The 13,200-nt window shown below is 36.8% G+C and overlaps 1 protein-coding gene across 8 annotated transcripts in view; it reads left to right on the top strand.

Annotated features, from left to right (window-relative positions):
* Positions 1–13,200, top strand: part of rfx1a (regulatory factor X, 1a (influences HLA class II expression)) — a 75,519-nt gene that overhangs the window by 33,429 nt on the left and 28,890 nt on the right. For 6 of the 8 annotated variants that reach the window (XM_055664090.1, XM_055664089.1, XM_055664096.1 and 3 more), the window contains exons 4-5: positions 2,876–2,968; positions 9,888–9,983. In XM_055664090.1, coding sequence (XP_055520065.1) covers positions 2,876–2,968; positions 9,888–9,983 — 189 coding nt within the window. The remainder of the gene's footprint in view (positions 1–2,875; positions 2,969–9,887; positions 9,984–13,200) is intronic. The other 2 variants (XM_055664097.1, XM_055664095.1) reach the window with 1 other exon arrangement.

Here is a 13,200-nt window from a genome sequence, read left to right as displayed (position 1 = left end):
GATGCGATTCATAAATTTGTGGCAGGCGCAGACTGAAGGGCTTATATTCATTCGGTATGATTCATGATATGAATAAACACTTCAGTGTTGCTGATTTGTTAAATATTCTATAAAAGACATTAGCCAACCCGATGACTTGTTTATCACTTGATATGGAGTCTTATTGCATTTCATTTTGACTTGCTAGGATTTTAGTTTAGTTTAGAGATGTGGAAATGGATCCTTTTGCCCACCGAGTCCACGCCGACCAGCGATCACCCGTACACTATTCCTATCGTCCACATTAGCGATCATTTACAGAAGCGAATTAACCTACGAACTTTGCAATGTGGGAGAAAACTGGAGTACCCAGAGAAAACCATGCGGTCATAGGGAGAATGTAAAAAAACTCTGTACAGACAGCACCTGTGGTCAGGATTGAACCCGGGAATTTGGCGCTGTGTTGCAGCAGCTCTACCACTGTGTCACTGTGCTGCACAATGGCAACGGAATTATTTTTTGGAAAGTTAATGAAAGGGGCAGCTAATGGTATTGTGCAAGACGAATGATCAGAAGCAAAATATACCCCAATAGCTTTTATCTTTGCAATAAACAGTGACTCAGAATCAGGATAATGATAAAACGGTACCAATAAGAAATATACAATAGCAGGTTAAGTCGGTATTTATTGTTTTTCAATTTCCCCTATATGTTGATTAGACAGTAAAGGAAAAGCAACCACTAAATCTGAAAATGCTATTGAAGATATATGCAATATATTTGTTTTGGGGAGAGGAAATAAAATGCAGGAAGTCAAAAAGCAAAAAAAAAAAAATATTTTCTGGGGGTGCTTGTGGGTATGTCCTCCCAGAAGAGAAATAATTTTTGCAGTGTTATGTAATTTTTTCCAATGGGTTTTTCTTTATTTTGTCATTTCCCATACGATGGAACATCTTTCCTCTGAGACAGAAAATAAATGTATCAGTTATAGTGAATGCTGCTGCCTGTTCCATTTGGATGGAATTTTTATTATTCATACTTGCAATCTCAACTCTCTAGTTGGAGTTAAAAGTCACATTTTGAGCCGATGGAAATTAAAAGTGGAAGGGATATAAAGCTCGAGCTGCAGCCTCACTATTGTGCAAAGCCAAATTACTCCTTGGAAACATATTATTTCCTGAAACTCACAAGTCACGTATAACGACATCCACCTGAGTTGTGAATTTCTTTTTAATTTATAAAGCTAATATTTATTACGTTTAATCATCTTCTGCTTCGAACTCAATATATTTTCATCAGAGAGTGCGATTTACTGCTTAGAGTTCTATTATGCTTGTATTGGGTTAATTCCACATCACGGGAGGTCTTACCCCCAACCTGATGGCCTTGGTGAGGCTAATAAGGTTGATGATTTCAGCTTGTTGCACATTGATAATGCATCAAGAAAATAATTTAAGTACATATTTTATGTTACAAACTAAAGAAGAATACTTTGCTTATTTTACTTCATTCGTTCCTGTGGCCAAGCTTTGGGATTCCATGGGATTCCATGTAGATTGCTTATGAAACTATTTTAACAGGGTCACCTGACTAAAGTGTTGGACTTTCTATGAAATATGCTAAGTCTTACATGTATGAAACTGAAAGCTGCTCGTACTCAGTGCATACATACAATTTAGCACAAAAAACCAGAAACAGAAAAACAAAAACAGAAGGGAGAAGGGGGGGGGGGATAGGTGCACAATTCTGCGGCGCTACATACATATATACATATATACAGATGGAAGTCCGGGTGTTGGGCTGTGAAGTCAGTGCATGTGTGAATTTGAATTCAGAGTAGTTATAGTTTTCGTTTCACAGTGCACAGCCTAAAGTTGTTGGACAACTTGTTCTATTGATCTTCCGTTTGTGCACGTTGAGTTGATTGCATTCGTCGAAACAGGGCGGACCACGTGAATGTTGCAATCTTCCACCCCATGTTAGCACCTGAATGACAAGGAAAGACAATGTTGGTGCTTTCTATTGTTTCTGCCTATGATTTTACAACCTGTGGGGAGCAATACATGTTTCTTATTGGTATTTCTAGAGCTGCTGCAGAAGTTATTTATAATTTTAGAAATTACAATTAAAATAAAGCTATTTATTGGCCAACCAAAATTTACTGTGTAGGAAGGAACTGCAGATGCTGGTTTAAACCGAAGATAGGCGCAGAAATACAAAAATTTCCTTCCTGACATTATAGTCTGAAAGTAGTCTTACTATGTAACTGATTGATCAATGGCAAAAGTAGTCCTTTCAAAATTGCCATACATTTCTAACCAAAAGCAAATGTACTTCACGGTGACCGCACAGAACACCACTCATCTGTAGTTCGTACTTTGCTCCTCTTGGCAAATCAGAATACTTAGGGATGAACTTTTCGGATTGGAGTGGAAGTGAAAATATTAGGATTAAAATATCAACCGCCTTACAAGTTGGCAGATGGTATAATATTAACATACATTTTAGGATCAGAATATTACCTATTTGCTGCAGGTAATAGTGTGTCTTAGTAAAATATATAGTTAGAGAACATCTAGGTGATAATCCAACTGCAAAAAATCTGACATTTTTAACGATGCTTCTGTATCGAAGTGCATGAAATCACTTCATATTATCAATATACAGTAAGTATTCATTTGTCGGTCATTGTCCTGAGTGTATTAATTGTTTACTAACAATTGTCGGCCTCAGATTTAATAAAGTGTATTTTTTTCAATGGAAATTGTGTGGTATGGGAAGTTCAGACTTTGGATATACCTGTAAATATTGATTGAATTGCCCTTCATATTAGAATTGTTTAGCAGTGCTTTTTAAAGTTCGATTCTCTATAATGTATTACTTTTCTCCTGAGCAGAGGCTTCTAGTACAGAATGATGTGCAATCGAAAGTGGACCAGTTCCCGCAGCTCCAGCTGCCGGGAGTCCAGCAGGTAGCAGTAATGCATCAGGTAACAGTTTTAGCAATGTTCATTTAGTCAATGGATAGAGGTTGCCAAAAATCCAGAACATTTTACTAAAGGATAATTTTGATTCCTGCTCTAAAAGAAATTCAGATTTGGATAAATATTCTGTTAGTAAGTAGATTTCAGAATGATCTTTTGCATTTATATTGGATACTATTCTCTATTACTCTCGCTATAAATGAAAAATGGCATAACTGTTCGGATCTGGATTTTTGTACATTGTAGGAATATGAATAAAAAATATCAAAGGGCCTTAATTCGGGGACAGTTAAATACGAAAGGTTTTCTGTAAATGATTAACATTGGCAGACTTGTGATACTGTAGCCTAGGTTTTGCAGTAATGATATTAGAACTGTCATTGTTTGTGGTAATTCACTGAAACCGAGAGCAAGTTTGGGATTTCTGCATCTGCATTGTTTAATGCAGAAATCTCAACATTATTGGCAGCGATTCAACAACCATCCACAGGCAGTCATTGCTTGAAAATATCAATTTCTAGTTCATGAACTCCTAGTGAGATTAGAATGTAGCACTAAGAAATAATTACCACCGGGCACAGTTTCAACCATTAAAATCCCTAAATAGATGGATTATGTTGCCTCATGACTATTTAAAATAAAGTAGATAAAAAAAATATTTGTGGTATTTCAACTCCTTACATAATCATATATGTTCCAGTCCACATGTGGCGTTTTGGAACCTTTTTGAACAATGATTTTCCCTTTTGCTCCTTGGCATGCTTCAACATGCTTGTTGTTCAGCTAGCTTGACGACATTGCAACTGCTGGATATTGGGGACTTTTTTTGAGCTGATTGCTAATGATTGCCAATATCAAAAATGCAATGTCAAGACCACAAAAATCATGTATTCCTTGTGAATACTATTTCTCCTGCTAATCGCAAAATCCAGACTAGTACTTATAACTACTCTTATGTATTGTTTAGAGTAAAAAGCTAACACTATTAATATCAAGTCAACGCTTGCTTCAAGAATTAGCCTGCACTGTGTGATCAACAGTGCTTGGCACTTGTAGAACTGAACTCATCAAGGGTGGAGCTTCTAGAGCAAATGAAAAGAGAAAAAATATTAAGGAAATGGAGGAAGAAAAATACATTTATATTCTGTATGACTTCACCAAGATGGAATAATAATAATACTGTATGAGGGAATCAGTTCAGCAAATGATCAGTGAAGAAAAATGTTGCTCATTTTTAAACATAACAAACTATTCACAAAGTATGTCTGGAATTGATTGGTAATAAAATACTGAGTCATATTATTTTGCAGATCCACCTGTGACTATTACAAATGCGTAAGATAGACGTATTGTGATTGGACCCAGCCAAACCAGCCTGTAATGAGATTAGAGACAGTGTGTCAGCTCCATCTTAGTCTTGGTCTCTGGTGACTATACAGTTAACACTTCCAACATCATAATGAGCATCATTATAGGCAGTGATACTTATACATGCAATCTCCGCTTCATTTACACAATGTTCAGTGAGATCAATTGAACTTTTCTGACCAGTTTAAATCGGATATATCCTGTATTTTTTTCCTGGAACTGCACTAAAGTGCTTATACCTACTTCTATGTGACATACTTAAACTCTACTTAAATTATTTTACACAAAGTGATGATGTTAGCTTCAAAAGAGGCCTGGTCCTCTGTTTAACTTGTCTAAATGATAAGTACAAATAATTTATTGTTAGTTTGCAAGAGAAATAATATTTCTTTATAATGTTTAATTGCAAAACGTTTTGTTTGATGTGAGTTCAGCAATGCTGTGTTATCCGTATCCTTGTTCTTTGAATTATTTTCAGACTACAAATAAAGTGTTCTGTCAGCATCATTTAATTACAAATCACTCTATTTTTGTCATTGTTTTATGTCGGCTAATATCCTCAGCATGTTAAAGTCAGATGCATTTCGTTGTAAAGTTAATGCATTTCGTTGTCTCTGTACTGTACACTGACAATGACAATTAAAATTGAATCTGATCTGAAAAATTGGAAAGTACAACCAAAATCTTGTATGCTTCCTTGGTTGTTATGTTTGAGAAAGTAATAATGAGATAAGGAGGGTTGTTGTGCACAGATCATAGATCATAGAAAATAGGTGCAGGAGGAGGCCATTCGGCCCTTCGAGCCAGCACCGCCATTCATTGTGATCATGGCTGATCATACCCAATCAATAACCCGTGCCTGCCTTCTCCCCATATCCCTTGATTCCACTAGCCGCTAGAGCTCTATCTAACTCTCTCTTAAATCCATCCAGTGATTTGGCCTCCACTGCTCTCTGCGGCAGGGAATTCCACAAATTCACAAGTCTCTGGGTGAAAACGTTTTTTCTCACCTCAGTCTTAAATGGCCTCCCCTTTATACTAAGCCTGTGGCCCCTGGTTCTGGACTCACCCAACATTGGGAACATTTATCCTGCATCTAGCTTGTCCAGTCCTTTTGTAATTTTATATGTTTCTATAAGATCCTGTATCCTATACGATCCTATAAGTGCAGATGTAACCATGTGGGAGAATGAGAAAGGGATAGGAAAGGTAAACCAACAGATTAAAAAAAAAAGGTGGATAGGTATGTGAGAGATGGGCAGGTGGAACCAGACAGAGAAGGGCAATGAGTCTTGGTAATGAGGGAGGAAAAGATGAATAAAGAGAGAAAGAACTTGGGTGTATTGGTGGGAATGGGAAAAGAACATGGGTGTTGGGTACCTGAAAGTGGGAGAAATATGTTTTCTTGTTGGCTATATAGAACAGTCCTCATCCCAAACCTGCTCTGGCACCCATCCATTACTTTCTCTTTGTTACACCGATGACTGCATTGGTTCTGCTTTCAGCATGCGCGCTGAACACAGCAACTTTGGCGCCATCTTCCACCTGCACACAAATTCACCTGGACAATTTCTGACACTTCTTTCCCTTTTCTAGGACTCTAGAGAGTCCAGGAGACAAACTCCCCAGCAATATCTTCTATAAACCGACTGAAACCCACGTCTACCTGACAACAACTCCTCAACATTCTGTCTCAGTTACCAGCTGCTGTCTCACCCTCGCTCTCACTTCTACATTCTGACTATCTTCCCTTCACACTGTCAGTCCTGTTGCATGGTCTCAACATGAAATGTTGGCCACACCTTTGACTGCACAGGTGTAGCTTGTCCCATTGAGTTCATCCAGCAGTGTTTTGTTCCAGATTCCAACATCTGCAGTCTCTTATGTCTCCCTATTTTTTTTACTTCATCATGACCATATTGTCCAAATATTCATTATGTTTTGGGTTTGATTTTTAATACTACTCTTGACATAAGTTTGCGTGGCTATGTAAGTTTCATTTATTGTTAACGGGTTTAAAGGTACGTGTTTTTTATTCAAATGGCTTTTCGGCTGGTGCGAGTCAACATTTATTTTTAAATTCAAAGTATCGGTTCATGTCTCTGAAGGTCTATGCTTCCAATTTCCTTTTTTTGTTGTGAAAGTATGTCAAAAGTAACAACATCATTGAACTTAATATCACAGTTGAATACTCTTCAGCATATTACCAGTCTGCTGAAAGAACTATCTACTAATTGCTATGTCCCTGCTTTTGCTTCATAATTCATTCAGATTTTTAACATACACTTTAACTTCCTCCAATTTTAATGGCAATACAATGAAATCTGATTACCCCACTATTCCTGGTGGTGCATCTTACGCAACAGATTGCTGGTTTAAAACGCCCAACTTTTTTTTTCATACTATAGATGAAAAAGCTTCTAATTGATGATTTTTTTACCATTGCGATTAGATTTCTCTTATTTGTTTTATCGTAACCCATCATTATTTTTGGGAGGAAACCACAATTCTTCTCATAACCATTTAATTCCAATGATAAAGTCCACATTAAACTCCCCCAAAGTAATGGTTGTAATTCCTGATGTAATAATTAGTTTGGTTAACATTGAAAATTATTGTTTATAACATTTAAGCAATTTCCTTTTTTTTTTAAACATATATTTTGTAGCATTTAAGGTTTGCCTTTCGTACCTATTATGGCTGTCAATTGAAGATTGTTGTTCCATACTGATGAAGGTTGTGCTTAGTAATTTCATTATAATTTCTCTTTTTGGTTTCTTCGATGGGGCAATTTTGTCAAAATTACACACTGAGCAAAAATCAGGAATTCTATATTCGATGTTCACACTTCTTACTTCAAAATAGATAAATATATTAATTTAGTTTCCACATAGGAAACCTTTTATTTAGATTGTCATCATGAAAACTGTCAATTTTCTTCACAGTCACTATTTTAAATGTTTTGTGTTCTGTGTATATTTTTTGTAGTGTTATCTGGTTTTGTGTCAGTCTTTGAAAGTTACAATGACAAAAATGCCTTCCTGTAGAGGTTTTAATTTATTTGTTTCATGCTTAAATGGCTTAAATTCATAAATATTCTTTGCTGGGAGTAGATTATTTTAGTTTTGATATTGCAGATATATTTAAAATAATAGATTAATGCATAGTTTATTCATTTAATTTGTACTGATAATAACGATTTTAATTATTGCAAGGGAAATCGTGAAATATTTCATTACTGAATTTGTTTGTCTGTTTTGGGCAATGCATTTTCCAGAGCATTGTTGATGTTTTCCATTACCACGTTGAGGTGTTTGATGAATTTATTATCTGTACATTAATGATAAGCAATCAAAAGACCTGTTTCAATGCATGAGAATTGTACTTCAAAAACAAAATCTCAATAGATTTATTTCAATTCACCTAATTTCACTGGTTCCATTATAAGTGAAACAAGAACCAAGAAACACTTTAGCATATATAGATTAAGGAAAGATGATTCCTATTTGCTTGTTAGTAGTAATTATTTTAGATTGGATTAATAGCATTATACAATGTTTTCACAGAAGGAGACCAATCTGCCCATTCTTCTCACTATATTATTCTCTTAACTCTAAAAGTTTTCCTGTTCAATTGTAATTTGCAACGTCATCTGTTCACACCATCCGTTCAGGCACATCAAGATCATATCTCATTATGTAAATATATTTCTGTTTGTACCCCCTTTGATTCTTAAACTTGTTCCCTCTGGCAATCAATTGGCTCGTCAATGCAAGCAATTTCTCTTTCTAATTCTGTCAAACCCCATCATCATTTTGAACCCACGATTAAATTCGCACAAATTTTAAGGAGTATAGCCCCAGATTCTATAATCTCCCCTCGGAATCAGGATCCCGTCCCCCTCATATTGTTGTACTAAATGCCCTTCATTCGTCCTAATATTTGATGTGCATGATTATCATCGTTTAGCTGAGTCTATGTCATACACTGGGAGATCCTTCAAAATTGTAATCATGCGTTGGCCTGGTAAATTGAGTGCTTGTTTTTTTTTGTAACGGATACAGTATTCATTGATCTGGGTTTGTCTTCTGTGTGACTGAACTTGTGAATGCTTTTCATACTATCTAACAGCTCCTGCAGTTCCATATTCTGTTAAGTGTTTCTCAAAAGATTACCTTGAAGGTCGCTGAATCAAAATATTGTCAGTACTCGGGTCAGAATCTGTGGACAGAGAAGAGAGGCATTTAAAATGGGAAGAGTATAAGAGAGAGATAAAGACAATTTCTGAGATGGGGTGGGAACAGGAGCGAATGAATGACGCAATATAGACCCAGCGGACAGTTTGCAAAGGTAGCGGAATAACAAAAAGCATGTCAACAAGATGACTTGAAAGACATCTGAAATTGTCAAAAAAAAGTACTGAAATGTGAGCTGCAAGGATGATTAGACTGAGTTATCTAAAACAGTTGCTCAAACAAAGCTCAGCGTAACAACAGTCACCTTTGACCAGGCATCTTCTGGACTTCACTTTTAATTCAGCGATTTTAATGGCTCCAGTAATTAAATAGACCTCTGAAAATCTATAAACCTAACCACACATCGCAACAAGAAGGGTTTTGACCCGAAAATGTTGCCCATTTCCTTCACTCCATAGGTGCTGCCTCACCTGCTGAGTTTCTCCAGCAATTTTGTCTACCTTCTATACAGCCTGCTTCATTCATACTAGTTATTCAGATTTATTCTATGACCCTTGGATTTGATCTTGAGTTCAAAATTTGGATTAAAAAAATACTCGTAATGATATTATTTTTGATATTTGATTGGACAAAAACGTTTCAGAATATTTTTACAAATCTATTTCATTAATGTTCTGTCATATGCTTTATAATTTTTGGACAAGGTTTTCTCCTCACAATACATGTTAAAGAGAAAACATTTAGTAAAGGGACTCAAAATAGCACATGTTCAAGCAACAAAGGAAATGGGAAATCTCAGGATGTCTATTGTTTATGAACAATGATTTATTATATTAGCAATTTTAAAATACTCGTTTAGTTTAAAGGAAACAACTCTGTGAGAGAGAACTTCTAATATGAGATGCACCCATCTCCTCCTGAAATTAAGTCTTAAATCATCATCAGGATAGAACAGCCTATCGATAAGATTATTTTTAGTTCCACTTGTGACATCGCCTTGCATTTCCTCTCCCCATAACACAGTTTCCTGCTGCTAGTCAGAAGATCATCAAGGAATGGAAACCCAAAGTTCAGTTTATTAGCTGATTCTGGCATCTCCATCTCATATACAATAGGGATTAAAGTTGCTAAAAAAATCCTGTGGAAATGATTGATGCTCTCACAAGTTCTCAGCAGAAGAAGACATTCCTAGTTGTATCATGTTATCTGCTCTGTTAAGAAAGAAGGCATCATACAACAATCCCTTTGGGTCTCTGCATAAGAATAGCTGTTGAAATATTAACAATCAGGTCTTTCTTCAAAAGGTAATCCTTTAGCTCAAGGTGGAAGTAGAATTAATTGATGTTATTTTGCCTCTGCAGAGATCTGTTGTACAAACAACACCACAGGCTGCAAAAACCAGCCAGGTTCAACAGTTATCAGTACAAGCGTTACAGCAAGTTCATGTTTCTCAGGAGGTAAACATTGTTGATTATTTTTAAATCTCTATTTTGTATTTATATTCCACTAAAATTAATGTGGTTTAAATTGAGATCAGCCAACTTTGTTAATCATTAATTATGACTGTACTTTAAAATGTACAATTGTACAAAGAAATTACAGTACAGTTCCTGTCATTAAAGTTATTTTCTGCCACGCAATTTTGCTATTTGCTTAAATCATGTTTGAACTATTAAATATGTGAGCTAGGATGAACATGTTTGTTTAGTTTAGAGTTTGGATATACGGCAAAAGCCATTTGGCCCACAGAGTCCATGCTGGCCATCAATTACCCATTCACACTAATTCTATGTTATCCCACTTTCACATCACTCACTACACACTAGGAGACATTTACAGAAATATGACATTTTATATGTAGCCGAGATATTGGTAGTTAAGTATTGAATTGGGCTGGGATTGGGAGTTTGGGGTGGGAATGGAAGAAATTGGGAGTTTATGGAGAGGGTGGCTTTGGGAGGGGGAATATTGAAATTAGGATCAGCAAATCAAGTTTGATGCTGTTCTCCTCTAAAATCAGACTTTAGACTTCAGAGAAACAGCACAAAAACAGGCCCTTCATCCCACCGAGTCTGCGCTGCCCAACAAATACCCCATACACCAGCAGTATCCTACACACTTGGGACAAGTTACTATTTTACCAAAGCCAATTAACCTACAAACCCATACATTTTTGGAGTGTGGGAGGAAACCAGGGCACCCGGAGGAAACCCACTCAGTCACAGGGCAAACGCACAAACTCTGTACAGACAGTACCCATATTCAGGATCGAACCCGGGTCTCTGGCGCTGTAAGGCAGCAACTCAACTGCTACGCCTCTGTGCCATCCACTGATATAGTCTGTAGTTCCTAAATATGGGAAGTAAACCAGTTGTTTGTTGATTTTCTGGCATCCTTAAAAAACGAAAATGAGACTTATATTTATATATCCTCTCTTACCCACATGAGATATAGTCATTGTTTTAATGAAGGAAGCTTGGCAGACAATATGCCTCCAACCAGATCCCACAAAAATATTATATTTTTAATCGTTTTATGGGACATAGCCAATGCTAGCCAAGGCTAGCATTGATGGCCTATTCTTAATGACCCTTTTGAGGAGCTACTTTCATAAACCATTAAGACCTGGTATAGAAAATGTTGGATTGTTTGGAAGTAATGAAGCTTTAGCTTCTGCCTTGGCAGGCCCTGGTTCCTTTGTCGCCTCTGTATTCACCAGAGCGCCTGTTCCTCTGCTCCGTTTAAATGGGAAATAATTTGTCCAAGGGCTTGGAAAAATCACTCAGAGACTTGCAATGTATATTGTGACGACATTGAGCGCTCCTACCGGTCTACCTGCCTATCCCTTGCTTGCTGAACTTTGCACAACAGCTGCAAAGTTGTGTGTCATTCACTGGAATTATCCATAATTAAAAAAACAAAAACATTTTTGGACCCCCAATCCCCACCCCTTCGTGGCCAAGTTTCAATCAACGGCTCAACTTTGTGCCACGCTGGAGATCGCGAACCAGTGCTTTAAGGACTGGGCACCAGGGTCACAACTGCAAGTTTAAGTACTGGCAGCTGCAAGAACCCGCAGTAGTTAAAAATGAATGGAGTAAAACGTCTTGGATTAACACATGACCCCATTCCAATGCCATTAAAAATCATGTTCTGGTCCCTCACCTCAAAAACACTTTGCTTTTCACCCCCTCATGAAACAGACAAAAAATTGAATACTAGTTCTTTAGTCGACCAAAGTTTGTTCTCGTATTCAGTGATCCCTGAAAAATTCCCATGGGAATTAGAGGAAAAAATAATTCTAAGTGAGAGATAGTCAAATTAAATTTTAAGTGTTTATTTTTGGATAAATATTAAGTCTGAATTTTTCTTTCTCTCTGAGGTTTATAAATAAATTAATGTGTGCGGCCATAACCAATGTAGTTATTGCAGTTGCTTTAATATGCATGTTTGTGAATTGTGTAAACTATTTTTTGTCTAAGTGGGGGGATGAACCATGCTGGAGAATGGAATTATTTTTGTATCCAAATTATTGATAAACAGTGTCCGGTTACATATTTCACAGATTATGTACCTTTCATTATTTTTGTGGTCATCCTCATGAGCAGAAGCTTGTTTCTTTTCTGTTTCCTGTACTGTCCATGTTTATAAACGATAATTTTTCATATTAAATTAAGAATAATTTTTGCTATGGTTTTATATGGGAGCCGGATAGAGATCCTCATTGATTGATACCCTCCTTTAAGATACTACAGAGTTAATTTCCAGTACGTTCAGAAACCACTTAAATGTTCAGATTATTCATGATTTGTTGGTTCAATTCCATTCAATGCTGGCATGTTCATCCTTCTTCCGTCTTTGTGACTTTTTACATTGGAACGTGCGTTGTATTCTGAATAATTTGCTTATATTATACACTAGAGCACGGAGAATGACATTTCCAGTTTGCTAGAGAAAGATCAGAAGCTGCAGGTAGTTGCCGATTCTCCCGGCTCAAGGAACAGTATTCACGAAGAACATCAGTTAGGAAATTCCCAAGCGTTGAGTCCAGAACACAAAGTGCACGTCCTACACATGATGCCCTCTACCTCAGCACCGAGAGTTGAAGTGATTCGATTTACACCCCAGCATCTACCCAGCACAGAGCAGAAAGTGATTATTGAGCAGGTTCCATTTTTCTCCATGTTACCAGCCAGCCCTGAGCAGCGAGTCAAGGTTCAGCGAGTCCCTCAGGCATTAGTTTTCGGAACTGGACCAACTGCGCTTAAAGTAGGTTAAATAGGAAATAGTTATAAGAATGGATGGAAGGGTTCGTTATTTAAGTTCTTAGCACCCTGTGTTGATATTTGGTCTATCTATTGTATTTTAGTAAATATAGAAACACAGAATCTGGCACTTATTATTGTACCTCTGTGGACAAAGTCACGAGCTTTCTAGAAAGTAATATACTGGCAAACAAATATAAAATGAGGCAAACACATTTAGTGATTCTTGCTGAACCTTTTTGTCCTGTAAATAATCCCACTTCTGACACCATGTAAAGAAGTCTCAACAACACTTTGTCTTAACTGTAGTTTTATTAACTGTTCAAATTATTACTATCTTAGCTGTACGTGGTCTGTCACCGTAGCTAGAGAGAGAGACACCAGGGAGGGAGCGTGTATACACCTAATA

Source organism: Leucoraja erinacea, chromosome 39 (assembly GCF_028641065.1).
Source record: "Leucoraja erinacea ecotype New England chromosome 39, Leri_hhj_1, whole genome shotgun sequence".
Classification (NCBI taxonomy): Eukaryota; Metazoa; Chordata; class Chondrichthyes; order Rajiformes; family Rajidae; genus Leucoraja; species Leucoraja erinaceus.
Note: the sequence above shows the minus strand (reverse complement) of the source record. Positions and strands in the feature narration are given on the sequence as shown.